The sequence below is a fragment of the Pundamilia nyererei genome, unplaced genomic scaffold (genome assembly GCF_000239375.1).
Source record: "Pundamilia nyererei isolate P.nyererei 1_Seehausen unplaced genomic scaffold, PunNye1.0 scaffold00071, whole genome shotgun sequence".
Classification (NCBI taxonomy): Eukaryota; Metazoa; Chordata; class Actinopteri; order Cichliformes; family Cichlidae; genus Pundamilia; species Pundamilia nyererei.
Genome location: NW_005187472.1, coordinates 936,676 through 950,216, shown reverse-complemented (window position 1 = coordinate 950,216; position 13,541 = coordinate 936,676). Strand labels below are relative to the sequence as shown.

At 42.2% G+C, this 13,541-nt stretch overlaps 2 protein-coding genes across 4 annotated transcripts in view; both read right to left on the bottom strand.

Moving 5' to 3' along the window:
- Nucleotides 1-6,738, bottom strand: part of LOC102197872 (sterol 26-hydroxylase, mitochondrial) — a 9,264-nt gene extending 2,526 nt beyond the window's left edge. Inside the window, exons 1-7 of the mRNA XM_013911748.1 lie at nt 6,499-6,738; nt 5,855-6,036; nt 3,839-4,038; nt 3,475-3,672; nt 828-991; nt 485-651; nt 98-179 (exon numbers count right to left, since the gene is read on the bottom strand). Of these exons, the coding sequence (XP_013767202.1) occupies nt 98-179; nt 485-651; nt 828-991; nt 3,475-3,672; nt 3,839-4,038; nt 5,855-6,036; nt 6,499-6,738 (1,233 nt within the window). The remainder of the gene's footprint in view (nt 1-97; nt 180-484; nt 652-827; nt 992-3,474; nt 3,673-3,838; nt 4,039-5,854; nt 6,037-6,498) is intronic.
- Nucleotides 6,739-9,761: 3,023 nt separating this feature from the next.
- bcs1l (BC1 (ubiquinol-cytochrome c reductase) synthesis-like) lies at nt 9,762-13,502 on the bottom strand. 3 transcript variants are annotated; one of them, XM_013911771.1, is made up of 8 exons: nt 13,445-13,502; nt 12,475-12,850; nt 12,245-12,384; nt 11,710-11,904; nt 11,279-11,342; nt 11,016-11,188; nt 10,692-10,809; nt 9,762-10,069 (listed from the first exon to the last, which is right to left on the bottom strand). In XM_013911771.1, the coding sequence occupies exons 2-8, from the start codon at nt 12,792-12,794 to the stop codon at nt 9,817-9,819; spliced, it is 1,263 nt and encodes a 420-aa protein (XP_013767225.1). In that variant the 5' UTR covers nt 12,795-12,850; nt 13,445-13,502; the 3' UTR covers nt 9,762-9,816. The 3 variants fall into 3 exon arrangements, with proteins under 3 accessions (XP_013767225.1, XP_005736904.1, XP_013767224.1); XM_005736847.2 differs by lacking the exon at nt 13,445-13,502 and adding an exon at nt 13,194-13,438; XM_013911770.1 differs by lacking the exon at nt 13,445-13,502 and having other exon boundaries at nt 12,475-13,185.
- Nucleotides 13,503-13,541: the final 39 nt, after the last annotated feature.

The window sequence follows — 13,541 nt, the reverse complement described above, 5'->3', positions numbered from 1 at the left end:
AATAGCCTTTTTATATCCAGGCATCATAAATATGTCTTATTAAGTTAATACAAAAAGCACTCACAAACAATCTAACAATGGTTAAAAGCAGACCTACTTTTTTTGGGAACTCATATCCACCAATAGAAACATTCTTTTCTGCAATGATCCTCGCATTCATAGAAACAACAGGATACATCCTGCAAGACAAGTTATTTTTTGTTTGCATGTTACTTTAGGCTGGTTCATAGTCTGGCTTCTTCTTAAGCAGGTGAATAAGGATGTTAACTGATGAATTAGTCTACATTTAACCTGTTAAGAGCCATGAGTTCAAATAAAACCCATTTTGGCTGCTAAATAGACAAACTTCAGGAAACTTGAAGCTTATTTTCATTTTCAAAGATTTTCAGTTTGGCTGTTACAAATATGTGAAAACTATCTACTAAAAACATGTTTGTTTCCTGCATTAATCGCTTCAGTTAAAGCTAAATCGCAGCAGTCTCACCTCAGCGTCTCTTTGATAACTGCCTTTAAATATGGCATGCCAGTGATGTCAGCAGCGGTGGGGATCCGGTCTAATGGTACCATAGTGGACACTTCTTTATAGAGTCTTTCCTGGATATCAGGGTTCTTGGAAAGCTCGTGCAAAGCCCACGTGAGAGTGTTGGAGGTCTTGGGAGTTTAAAAAATGTGAAAGTAAACTTTTGAAGACATATATGCTGAGCCTTGCATACATGTACATGCAAAAGAAAAGTGAATACACCGAGTGGTGAGCTTTGATGATTAGAGCCGTGCAGAGTGCCTTTTTACATGTGATTTTTTATTACTAGTATTGGTATTCCATTTACCGTGTCCACTCCAGCTAAGAGGAGCTCAGTGACGCTGCCATACACATCTTTAGTGCTCATCTGCGTGTTTGAGAGTAGGTATGTCAGGTATTCACCCTCCACATCCTGCTTGTTGTCAACCCGCTGCTGAATCATCTCCAACTTCTTGTCAATCAATTTTTTGGCTAGAACAGGTGCATAAAAATGGTGCAAAAAATAAAATAAAATAGTTGGAACACTGTATAATATCAGTCAAAACAGAATGCAGTCATTTACTCATAAACCCATATTTTACTAGCAACAGGACATAGGATGAAATATACTGTATCAACTGAGACAATTTATTATTTCATGAAACATATTAGCTTGGGTTCAATTTGATGGAAACAACATATCTTTAAAACGTAGTGACAGTTGCACCAAACTGGCAACAGTTCAGTACCATCAGTACCATAACTGGTACTTTTATATCTTTTATATCCATAACTGGATATAAAAAAAAAGAGCATCTTATAGAGGCAGTGTTTCTCAGAGGTAAAGATAGATTATTCACCAATCTGCAACAAAAGACCATAATCTAGAAATGCTGCCATCTACTCTGGGACAAAGCTCATTTAAAATAGAGGCAAAGTGGAAAACCGATCTGTTTGTTTGTTTCACTTTATTAAAGACACACATGGGCCCATAAAAAATTAATTCCATAGCGTTACACAGTTATATAAAGGCTAAAATGTCAATGGTTCCATAATTTTGAATAAAACCTAACTGAACTTAGTGCAGGGTCAGTCAGAGATACAGTTATATGGGTCCGCTGCCACTGGCCAGCGAGCCTTGAAGCTACAAATGCTGGCCTAGGACCACTTGGTGGCATGATGGGAACACCCACGAGGACAGCCATGGCTGGTAATAACGGACCGACTGGTCCTGGCCCCACGAAGGCCACCGACTAACCCTTTTTCATCTGGGTTTTCTCCACATGTCCCGGCCGTTACGGACACCATGCCCAGCTCACCTAGGGCTGCATAGGCATTGGGGCAGGAATGCTGGAGGTGTGGGCAACCGGGGTATCTCCGTTGGGACTGCCCGTTAATGGAGGTGGGACAGGTGCTACGTATTGCCAGCCCTCCGATGCCCTACCCTGATTCAGGAGAGACATACCGTTTACCGGTAAGGTGCCCAGGGGGTATATGCCAGGCTTTAGTGAACTCGGGCTGTACGCAGACCCTGGTCCACCAAACCCTGCTGGAGGCTGAGTGGGTGGAGGTGAAGTGTGTGCACGGGGACATTCATAAATATCCCTCAGTGCAAATAGAAATTAGATATCAGGAAATCTGGAATCTGGTCCGGCGGACGGAGCAGTGCCAGGCAGCGCTTGTGCGGGTGAAAAAAGCCCCCTGTGGATAACTGCTGTTCCACACACACCTAACAGCTCCCTCCTTTTTATTCTGCAGACCGAGGAAATGAACCATTCGGCTTGTTATCAGCACTCAGTTCAAAAGTCTGTATCTCAGATGGTATATGGTGCATCAGTACCTGTGAAAGTCTGGAAATGCTCCATAAATGCTGAAAGGTATCGCATTGCATATTTCATCAGGATAATGTTAAACTGCATACTGCATCTATTCCAACAGCATGGCTTTTTACTAGATGAGTCCAAATGCTGAACCGGTCTGCCTGCGGTTTAGACCTTTCACCAACTGAAAACTTTCAGACCATCACGAAAAGTTCCTCTGGCAAAAGTCCAGCAGCTGGTTTCCTGTTGTTGTTGACTGTTGCTAAAAGAAGAGGACATGCTGCACAGTAGAAAACATGGCCCGTTTTGTTGCTGCCATTTGCCATGTGTCTCTGTACTGAAGCCCAGTTTTGGACCCAAAGTGCAGGATGCAGAGGACAGGACATGAAATCAATTTAACTTTAACTAAACCAAGAAAATTAAAGCAGAGGGTTACACAGCACGTGTATAAGGGAGAACATGACAAGGAATATAGACAAACAAGAGGGAAGGGGGCAAAGTGGAGACACCTGGTGAGAAAAGCTGAACTGAATCCGAGCTGAATTGAACATAATGCACATGAGACAAGAAACTATCAAAATAAAACAGGAAATGAACAGTTGACAGATCCGCATACGTGGACTTTACACAGAAACAAAAAACAAATACTGGGACTAAACTTACTACACACATGTCTTTTTGACACATGACACTGAGGACTAAGCACAGATAAGACAAGGGAAGACACAGGAACAGACGAAGGCAAAAATAAAAGGGCACCCAAAGCATAAACTGAACATACATAACCTGTTACTAAAAACTGGGAGGAGCAAATTTGATGCCAAATACTAAATAGGGGTTTATAACACAAAATGCTTCACTCTGCTAGTTCACCATATTACACTACATAGCACTACATCTCTGGATAAAAGATAAAAGATGCTGAATGGTGCACATGTAGTAAAGTAACTGTAAAAGGATTCTGAATCCTCAATAAGATAAGAAAAGCACTGTATAAATACCAGCAGATAGAGAATAAGGCCGTGGCTCCTTACGGGAAGTTGGTGCAAAAACCCCCCACAGATTTATTTTTTTCTTTTTATAATACTGTTTATTGTTTCCTAACACTCTAAAGCTTAACTAAAACATCAGGACTGTGAGGTTCAAACTGCTCACCAAAGCTGAAGATGCCCTCCCAGCCAGCAATGTAACGTCCCCAGTAGGGCAGCAGATTCCGGCTCCACTTGGGAAGAATAAACACTATCATGTTGTAGGAGAGCATCTGGGCTATGGAATTGATGAAATCTTGTGTACCACCAGGAATTTCCTCTTCCAGACAACCAAGCCTTGTCTCAAACAATATGGAGGCAATTCCTGAATGGATAAGAAAAAGAAAAGGCAATGAATCTAGCAACAAATTTTTTTCTTAACTTTTAGCTTCCTTTAAACTTTAGTTTGAAAATCATATTTTTTTTATTTAGTTCATTAAACAAATATGTTATTTAGCATTCAGCATTTGCAGTTTTAACCATCAGACTACCTTCTAGTGAAAACAGATAAAGCTCATTGGCAATGTTGGTCACAAAGTCTCCTGTTGGGCTGCACTGGCACAGACTGCGCATCTTCTTGGTGAAGTCTTTAACCACATCATTGATAATCCCAGAATACTGGGCCGAGTCCTTCGGATGCAGCATCCGCTTGTTAAGCACCACCCTCAGCTTGTACCACCTCTCTCCATCCCTGTTGGAACAGAAACATGTTTGCAGTGAAATAAATAAATCCATACGCAAACACAACAAAGAGTCTGAACTATGATACACTTATGCATCCATTATGGCTGATTTTCTGCTACATTTTTCCATTCAACCAGTTTTTAGCCAGTAAACTAAAGAGCTCACACAAATATCTAAGCTGGCTGTGGTCTGCAGTTTGTTTGCTACTATGCTTACATGCGCACACACACACACACACACACACACACATATATATGTATATAAAATGCATAGAAACATTGAGAGAGTGCATCCTTCATTTTGAGCACTATTTTAAACCAGTTTGTCTTGTGAACAGAGTAACCTTTTGTGTTTAAAGTGCAGCACAACAGACAGACCTGACCTTCATTGACTACTTTGATTAATTTACTGATATTTACTGACTGGTATCTGTCACGGCGAGTGGAGTGAGCCGTGTAGAGGAAATGAAAGAGGATCCAATTACAGGCACTTGCTGAGATGCGAATGTGGTTTATTGTAGAACAAAGGTGGAAATGGCAAAACGGAACAAAAATAATCTATACTGAGACAAACTAAACTATTGAACAGCAAACATGAACACGAAGGAATGTAGACAAAGGTACATGATGGCGACAGCAGGGAAACCACACAGTAGATACGCAGACAGACCAGCAACTACAACAACAGAAGACACGACTTAAATACACTCAGAGAATACAGGGAGATTACACACAGGTGGGGAACACAGCTGGAAGTAATTGACAAGAGGAGACAAGGGAGGCAAACTGAATACACTCACATAAGACACAGACTTTCACAATAAAACAGGAAACAAGAAACCATCACACAAGGACGCAGACTCGACACTGAGAGGCAGACAGAATATAACACATGGAACTCAAACTATGCTAAACATGAGACACAACCGAAGAACAAATCCTTAAACACGAATAAACAGAAACATAGAATTCTAATAATAATCAGCAAAGCACACGAGTCTCAGAAAACAATCCAAAATGCAAAAATAAACTAAAACTTAAATAAGTTAGTTTTAGTTTATAAAATATAAGAAACTCAAAATGCTGGGTCGAAACGACCCAGAACCGTGACAGTATCACTGATGCCAAATTTAATCATTTAACATTTTTTGCCATTGGTGCATCGTTCTGATGCAGTATTTACTGGTATCACATTGCTATTAGTGTTCCCTGCATCAGATTTCTTCAACAAGCCTGTGATGAGTTTATTAAACTGTGGCTCTGACTGTTGACCTAGAAAAACACCAGAGTATTACTTCTGGTGTTTTCCTCAAAATCCTCAAACTTTCTTGTAATTTCCAGCTTTTCATAATAATATGACAGATATTGGGTGTGGAGCCCACTGTCTTCAGATAAACAACACAGTTTAAAATCTGCTCAGCCTTTTAGTTTCATTTGATTGCCTAATATGGTGGTTCTCAAACTGAGCCTTTGCAGATGGTGAAGGAATGACCACCATCTGCAATATAAATTTTATTTTATTTTTGCAACATAAATAGGTTTACTGCTGCTACAGCACTGAGCCTGACAGAGCTAAAATTAATCCCCTTATATTGTCACCGGTTCATAAAACTTGTGGAGCATTAACATTTTTCTGATTTCTTATCTTTATGGAATATACCTGCCTGAGAGGAATCTATTTAACCCAAATAGGTCAAAAACAATCCCTTCCACTCATAATAAAACTCTTTCCCTGGAAATCTGTCACGTATTAGAATCTAAGCAATCACAATGAGATTATTTTTTTAGGTGGGGCAGCATTACTACACTGTTTGGTAGTCTTACTCTGTAAAAGGTCCATAGCCGAATCCTCTCATGTCACGATATTCCCTCCACACACTCATGTCTCCTCTACAAGGGAACTTCTCATCCTTCCTCAGCAGCTCGGCCAAAAGCTCTGGGGTGCTCAAGGATATTGATCTGAGTCCGTCTCTGTAAATGGGCCCATACAGCTGCTTCTCATAGATCTGACGGTGGAAAAGTGATAAAGGTAGAGCTGCATTCTTATAGAATAAAGATAAAGACATTTGGGGATTTTTGCAATGTGTAATTTAAAAAGCAGACATTATATTTAATCAGTCAGTAATCAGATGCCAGAGGTCAGTGTGTGCTGGAGTGGCTGCATGTGATTCATCAGAGAGAGAAAGCAGCCCAAGACTCTGTGTCAGTTAGCTGTGAGACAAGCTGATACTGTCTGAAGGTAACTATGGACAAAAAAGTTATACAACCAGCCCAACATTTTCTATTATTTATTGTCACTGGAGGAAAATGCAATCACTTGTAAACCCATGACCTCTCAGATTATCAAATTTGTCACCAGGGTTTCTGAAATGCATCAGGTGGAAAACACAAAACATCTTTGACATCGAACTGAAACAAGCACGTATCACTGTGAGTGAACATAATAAAGATCATGCACTGCAGCCTACCTGAAGCTCATGCATACGTTTGTAGAAACCCTGAAACACCACTCTGCAAAGAAACTCCAAGAAGCTGACATGTGGGAGATCTTCCACTGTCCGAGGCTTTTTCTGGATGGTGGAGAGGGCCCCTGAGGCAGGGGAGACCCTTGCAACCCCTCTGGAGCAGACTGGGGCCAGGGAGATAGGGCACGGCAGCAGTGAGCTGCATTTTCTCTTCACCAGTCTACTGGACAGCCATGCAGCCATTATGAGGGGAGAATAGAAAATACAGAGAGCTCCTATTGCATGCAGAAGACTAGCCATAAAGGGAGGCGCCACATCTCGCTAAACGTTTAACCCTTCCAGCCCAGCTCTTAAGGATCAACAAAGACAAGAAGCCACAAAGGACCACAAATGGAAAAATACCTAAACTCACATTTTTCTGCTCAGTAACAGTGAGATGGCTGCTTTTAAGCAAGCCTGACTAGAGTGTCAAAGTAAATCGATGACTGTTTCTAGTTACTGAATCAAAAGAATGCTTTTAATTTAAAACACATTTGTGTGATGAGCGAAACAGATGTGAGATCTGATCAACACGACTTTCAGTCTCCAGTAAACATGCTTTGGATACTGCAAGAGTTATATTTTTGTGTGTGTCTCATCTCAGTACCCTCCTACTGTACTGTACAGTGAATACAGAAAGGCAAGCAGAGGTGATAGAGATCCACTTCCACACCCTTTAATCATACACAACAAAAAAAGACCAGTCTAGTACAGTCAGTCATGTGAAACAGAAAGTATATGCTTCCTTTTCTAAAGTTGCTTCAAAAGGACTTCAGAGGACAAGTAGCAACCAGGTGCTTCTTATGAAATACACTTTATTAACTGATCATTAGTAAGAGTAATCGCCTGTGTAAAAGCAGACGTTTTGCCACAATCTTCCCAGAAGTGGGCATCCCAATTAATTCACCCAAGATCGCATCGTGCAGCCCTCAGAGAAACTGTAAAAAAAAAACCCTGAGCTCCATCTCAAACTCTGAAGGCCTCAGTCAGCATGATAGTTCATGATAGCACAATTAAAAAAAGACTGAGCAAGTTTGGAAGAGTTGCCAGGAGAAATCCTCTACTCTAAAAAGAGCAGGGCAGCACAGGTTATGTTCAAAAAGCTGCATCTGAACAAACCGCAAAACTTGCGGACCGATGAGACCATACGACCAGATGTTTGATCAGCATGCATAGAAGTATGTTTGGAGATAACTAAACACATTATAGCAACAGTGAAGCAAGGTAGTGAAGGGGTGATGATTTGGGCAGCTTGCAGTCATCAAGTCAACCATAAGGTCCTCATTGTACCAAAGCATTCTGTCACATGTGGTGATGGACATGTGGTGGTGTGACCTCAAAAGAGCTGTGAATGAATGAATGCTCAATGGCCTAAAACAACAAAGTGGATGCTAGACTGATAAATAGAAAACAATTATGTTATCACTGCTAAATGTGGTTCTATCATGGGGTGCACTTAGGTGTTCAGAAGCTTCTTCTGCATTTTAGTTCAGTTTTTGTCAAATAAATCACATTGTGTAAATAGGCAGTGTCTTATTTTTCCACCTCATTTTAAGGCTTGCTGCTGATTTATATGTAAAAACTATAACTTTAACTACAACTATAACCAGGGCTGGATTGGAACAAAAGAATCGGCCCGGGCATTTTGACTAGAGACTGGCCCACCAGGTATTATAGGAAAAGCCATAAAGCCTTTGAATGAAAACAAACGCTGTTGTCACAGTGACGTACAGTCTTGTTGGTATATGTATGCTTTCTATACATTTTACATCAGATAAAAACTTTGGTTGTAAGATTCAGATAATTATTTGTTAAAAGCTAAACATTTTAAATGAGAAAAAGAAAGAAAAGTATTTCTTTGTGCCCCCCTTTCCCTGTTAATGCCCTACATGGCCCCCTGGCAAAACTTTGCTAGACCCGCCCCTGCACCGTTACCAGCTGTCAGCTATGTAGAAAAGGATCCTGGTGTTATTTGTCTCTCAGAAACAGTTCATGACTTCCCTTCAACTCATTCATGTCACCTAAAAGGTAAACCTGTTTCTCCATCACCTGTTCAGCTCTGATGATTCAGTAAGGACATCTCCTGGTTTCATCTTCATGTTTCCCTCTCACCAGATAACCAAACCGACATCATGACCAGCAGCTTTTACAGCTGTGGCTCCAGCAAACATCAGCTGATACTAGAAAGTAATATTAAATAAATTCTAACAACAGCTGATCAAGCTTAAACGTGCTGCTGTTGTTTAGCGCGACATCCGCTGGTGTCCCGTTCTGGCGCAAAGTGGGCGATAAACAAGAGAGACCGGACTTGCGCCAGAAAAGCCGATCAGCTGATCACTGATCAGTTTCATGACTGAAGTAGCAACAGGAAAGGGAGAGGTGAGAATGAGAGAAGAGGCAGCTGACAGCGTAAAGACGCAGAATAACTCCAGCTTTGTGTCTTTTCCCATTGTAGCTGAAGTACGGGACAAACTGTGTTCCTTCTCAGCTAATTACAAAACGCGTAATATTTTCTCTGAATACGGGACGATTCCGTTTTTTACTAATTAACCTTATGAATAAAATAAAGTTCACTATCAGTAACATCAAAGCACCCACCCAGCTGTATAGACACTTCGTCATGCTACCTAGCTCACGCAGTACGAGTTATTGTAACTGACTGTAAAAAGTCAGCACAACGAAAATAAACTCCACCTAAACTTGGTTTATATCTGACCCAGATAGACTGCAGGTCATAACTTCTTACCTGAAGTTCAGTTCACCTCTCCTCCGCCTGCCTCTCCTTTCCCTCATCCATCTGCTGGCCTATGTGGTGTTTTTCCAGGTAGGATGGATTCCCAGAACACCACCACCAAACAACTGAGTTATTTTTACACATCTGCCAGCATCTGGCCAATCCACCACCTTTCATTGTTTATACCGTTACTGAAAAAAAATAAATCATCGGCCCATAAAAACAAAAAAATCACCATCGGCCCACCAGGCAAATGTCCGGTGGGCCGATGGCCAGTGCAGCTATGACTATAACTACATTTGGAAGACAACCTTTCAAGGTCAGAGCAAAGTTTTTTGCAAATTTTTGAGAATGAATCTTTCCAATAAGACAGAGCTTGGAGTAAATGTAGGTGAGGTTTGTGTGTTTGTATTTCCAACATCTAAGCAGTCGCATAAATCACAAAAATCAACTCTCTTATGCGTCTGTCTCATTAATAAACTTAAACTGAAAATATTTTTCCATTTCTCTTTATTTGGGCTTCAGCATCCAAATCCCTTCCAATCCTGTTATCCTTTTATTTGAGCAACATTGTCTATCGATCCTGCAGGGTCCATTTTGTGCAGCAGAAAGTGTCCTTGCACCTGAGCAGCACTGACTTCAGAGTGTGTGGCTAAAGCGTGCTTGGCAAAGTGTTCTGCCTCAGAGGCCGGTTCGTCGGGATAAAATCGTCGGAACATCTGGGTGAGCTGCCAGTGGGTGCAATGCCCGATGTACTGCTTCAGATCAACACGGCCAGGTCGGATGAGCGCTGCGTCTAACCTGTGTGCAGATATCATACACAACGCTGGCAGTTAATGGCACTGAAAACACTTCTTATGTTTCACAAGTGAAAGAACAAGTTTTTGTAGCCATGACAAAAAGATTGTAATGTTCATTAAGGAAGCAGAGCGACGTGAGGAAGATGAGGTGATGAAGCTGATCATACAGGCAGGGATGAACAGGTAGGCGTGCACGGATTAATTTAAGATCTGAAGATAAAGTCAATCTAACATTTGGTCATGTGATCAGTTATAGTTTATTAATGTATGTAAATTGTCACTATGGATACACGGTCTACTGTGCACATGCATATCAGACCTATGTACTCTGATACTGTGTCACACTGCACTACTCCTTTTTTCCCAGGACACTGGTTATGTCAATCCCTGTACTGCACTTATTTTATTGAGGTAGGCTGCTGTATCACAGTAATATCTCAACTTCACCAGCACTTCACCAGCACCAGCAGCGCCACCTGCTGTTGGGGTCTTTTATTTTCTTCTAATTCTGTTTCAGTCTCTTCACTGCTTCAATTGTTTTTTTTTACATTTACATTAGAAGCAGCTATATCAGTTTACATGTTGGTACAATGTCACTAAACACTCTTGGCTTCGAACAGTACCTGTCTATGAAGTTGGTAGTCATAAAAACTATTCGGGCCTCCGATGAAGCCACTCCGTCAAGAGAGTTCAGCAGTCCGCTGAAGGTCAGTCGTCCCATTCCCTGATAGGCCAGAGGGTCTGAGAGGCAACAGAAGGAAACACAGCTCAGTGACTTCAAAATTCACCTTCAAACCAGAATGTAACAAATCTGGTCAAATACAGCTTTACAGGTTGCTTCAGTACTGAATATCAGCCTGTTTTAAAACCACAGAGTGGAGCTGATGAACATCTGTGATGTTTTAAACATGTAAAAAGAAATATGTTTGATCGGTTCTGCTGCTCACTCTCAGTGGGAAGCAGGTCTCTGCTGACGAAGGCTGCATCGACATCCTCCAGGAGAATGATGCTCTGCTGCGGAGCCACACTCAGGAGGTGATTCAGGCGGTCGTCTGAAAGTGTTCGGTCACTCAGACTCATCAGACAGATGCTGTAGCCCAGCTCACCAGCCAGCGCCGTGCTGAAAAAACAGCAAGTTACACAGGCATTGGTGAGGTTACATGACGAGTACGCAGCAAGAAAAATAAACCCGAATAAAGCATATACTCACATAAAACTGCTCTTTCCACATCCGGGGGGGCCGTACAGCAGGTAGCCTCTTCTGTAGGGAATACCTGCACAGGTGAACAACCACCATCAGTAGAGGATTAATCGCAAAAAACCCTAGAAATTCTTCTACAAAGTAGACAAATTAAAACTTTCGGTAACATTTTTCTTATTAGGTTTTTCTAGAGACCTTCCCTACTCTCGAACAGACTCTGGTAAGGAGTCGGACCAGACCTTCAGCAAAAATCCAAAGGGCATAACCTTTAACAGAAGTGATGTTCATCAATAAAGCGATCAGAAAGTCAGCAACTTCAACCAAGAATGGGCAAAGTACCCTGTGAGTAACATTTTCATGATAACTCAGTTGTGTTCCTTTAATTGTGGTGATCAAGATATTATAATCATGATTAAAATTCATGTCATGTAACATTTTACCTCTATCTGTGTACCATTTGGGATTTCCAATGAAGTCCTTCACGTCATCTACAATCCTTTCTGCAACGCCCACGTCCAGCACCACAGAGCTGAGGGGTCTGCGCCGCCGAGGAAAGCCGAAGGGCCGCCACTCTGCACCCATGGCCGTGTACATCACTGTCCTGCCTTCCTCCTGCTTCAGCGCCAGTTCTCTTGCTGCAAAACAGGAATGAAAGCTCAACTAAAAGCCCACTCAAGTATTTTGTCAAGTACAGTTAGGTCTGTAAGTATTTTAGACAAAACTTCACAACTTAGCCCATGTACACCACACACTGTGCACTGAAATTAAGCAATTAAGGGAGGAAACATCCAGACTTCGAGAAGCTACTCGGTGCAAACATTTGGAGGGATGAGCCTCAAATCCCAAAATGTTGATACTGTTCATCTGGATGTAGATGAGCCTCAAAATTCAATGTGATAATTCTGAAAATACATCTGCAATACAGGTGAAAATCTAACTATGTGCACACCTGACTTCATGTGTTGTTAAACTTACCTTCTTGTAAGATATTAAAGAAGATCTGTCTGTCTCTGCCTAAAGCTGTGAAAGTGACAGACTCCCAGGGGGTTCCGGTGTGCAGATCCACCATCTGCTTCTCCCTGGTTCTCTCCACCCTGATCCACTTCCTCCCATACCTGCAGACCACAACGGAAGTCAGTGTCACAGAGAAAGTGGCCAATCAGTTTAGAATACAGGTCTTATAGGTGTAGTGGTATGTGCTATACCAGATGATGTGGTTGCCAGGGCTCGGGTGAAAGTCAAACTGCGTGTGAACCCGTCCGCTCTCGTGCGCCAGGTAGGAGGTCTCCACGCTCAGGTGCTGCGTGTGTTTGGCGTGCTTGGTGATCCAGCTCAGCAGCCAGTTGTAGCTCTTGTCCCTGCTGGGCACCTCCAGAGTGATCATGTAGTGCCTGCGGAAGAAGATCATCCCCACCTGAGCCCCTTTCCTGGCAAGCGCCAGAGCTGTCCCGACCCCGACCAGTCCGAAGCCGGCTCCGAAGTACGGGTTGTCCTTCAGGCCGTCCAGAAAATCCGTCAGGGGCATGGTGACGGCTGCAGTGAGACTCTAGATACCCCCGCAAAAGGAGCTCATCTGAAGACCTGCGTAGTCCAGTAAATAAAAGTTATCGGTCTTTCTTCGTATCCTGACAGCTTGTAGGCTGGAAATACATTTAGCGACAGTTAAGGCTACCCGACTGGCTAAATTACGACAGTTGCGTTGTTTTTTCCCTCTGACTTAATCTCTCACAGCTGCCACTGGTGGCTTCATTCATTCTCGTGTTTAAACCTTCATTCAGCCACATAAAATCCCCAAGCGTGCAACGATGCTTCTGCACGGCGACCTTTACTACACTTCCTGTGTTTGATGGATACCGTTCCGACTTTCCACTGGCGCTCACAAATAATGGTCCCCCCTCCTTAGTAATCTATTTTTTATGCTCACCTAATTTTGCTAACCTGTTAAGAGAATAACTACGCAACGGTGGTTAATGCACTCTGTGAATTTTAGTTTAAACGGCTTGAACCGCAACAGCGATGAAAAGCTAACAGGGACGCAGAGACTTTGCGATGAGCGTCTCAAGAAGCTAATGAGGGTTAGCTCAGCTAGCATTAAACGCGATGTTATTATTGGCGTGTTTCAATCACTTTATATTATTAATAAGAGCGAGAAAAACTTCAGCTGCTGTAACTCACTGACAGCTAAGGATTTCTATAACAGGCAGTCAGTAAAAGTGGATTCAATGAGGCAGACGGTGCAGCCTTGCGGTTAAACACAGCTGTTGATGTTTTG

Excerpts from the sequence above, each read along its gene's own strand:
- bcs1l (XM_013911771.1), bottom strand. The coding sequence starts at position 12,794 with ATGCCCCTGACGGATTTTCTGGACGGCCTGAAGGACAACCCGTACTTC. Across the intron at positions 11,905-12,244 it reads CTTTAATATCTTACAAGAAG|CAAGAGAACTGGCGCTGAAG; the intron begins GTAAGTTTAACA and ends CCTGTTTTGCAG. Across the intron at positions 10,070-10,691 it reads ACTACCAACTTCATAGACAG|GTTAGACGCAGCGCTCATCC; the intron begins GTACTGTTCGAA and ends ATCTGCACACAG.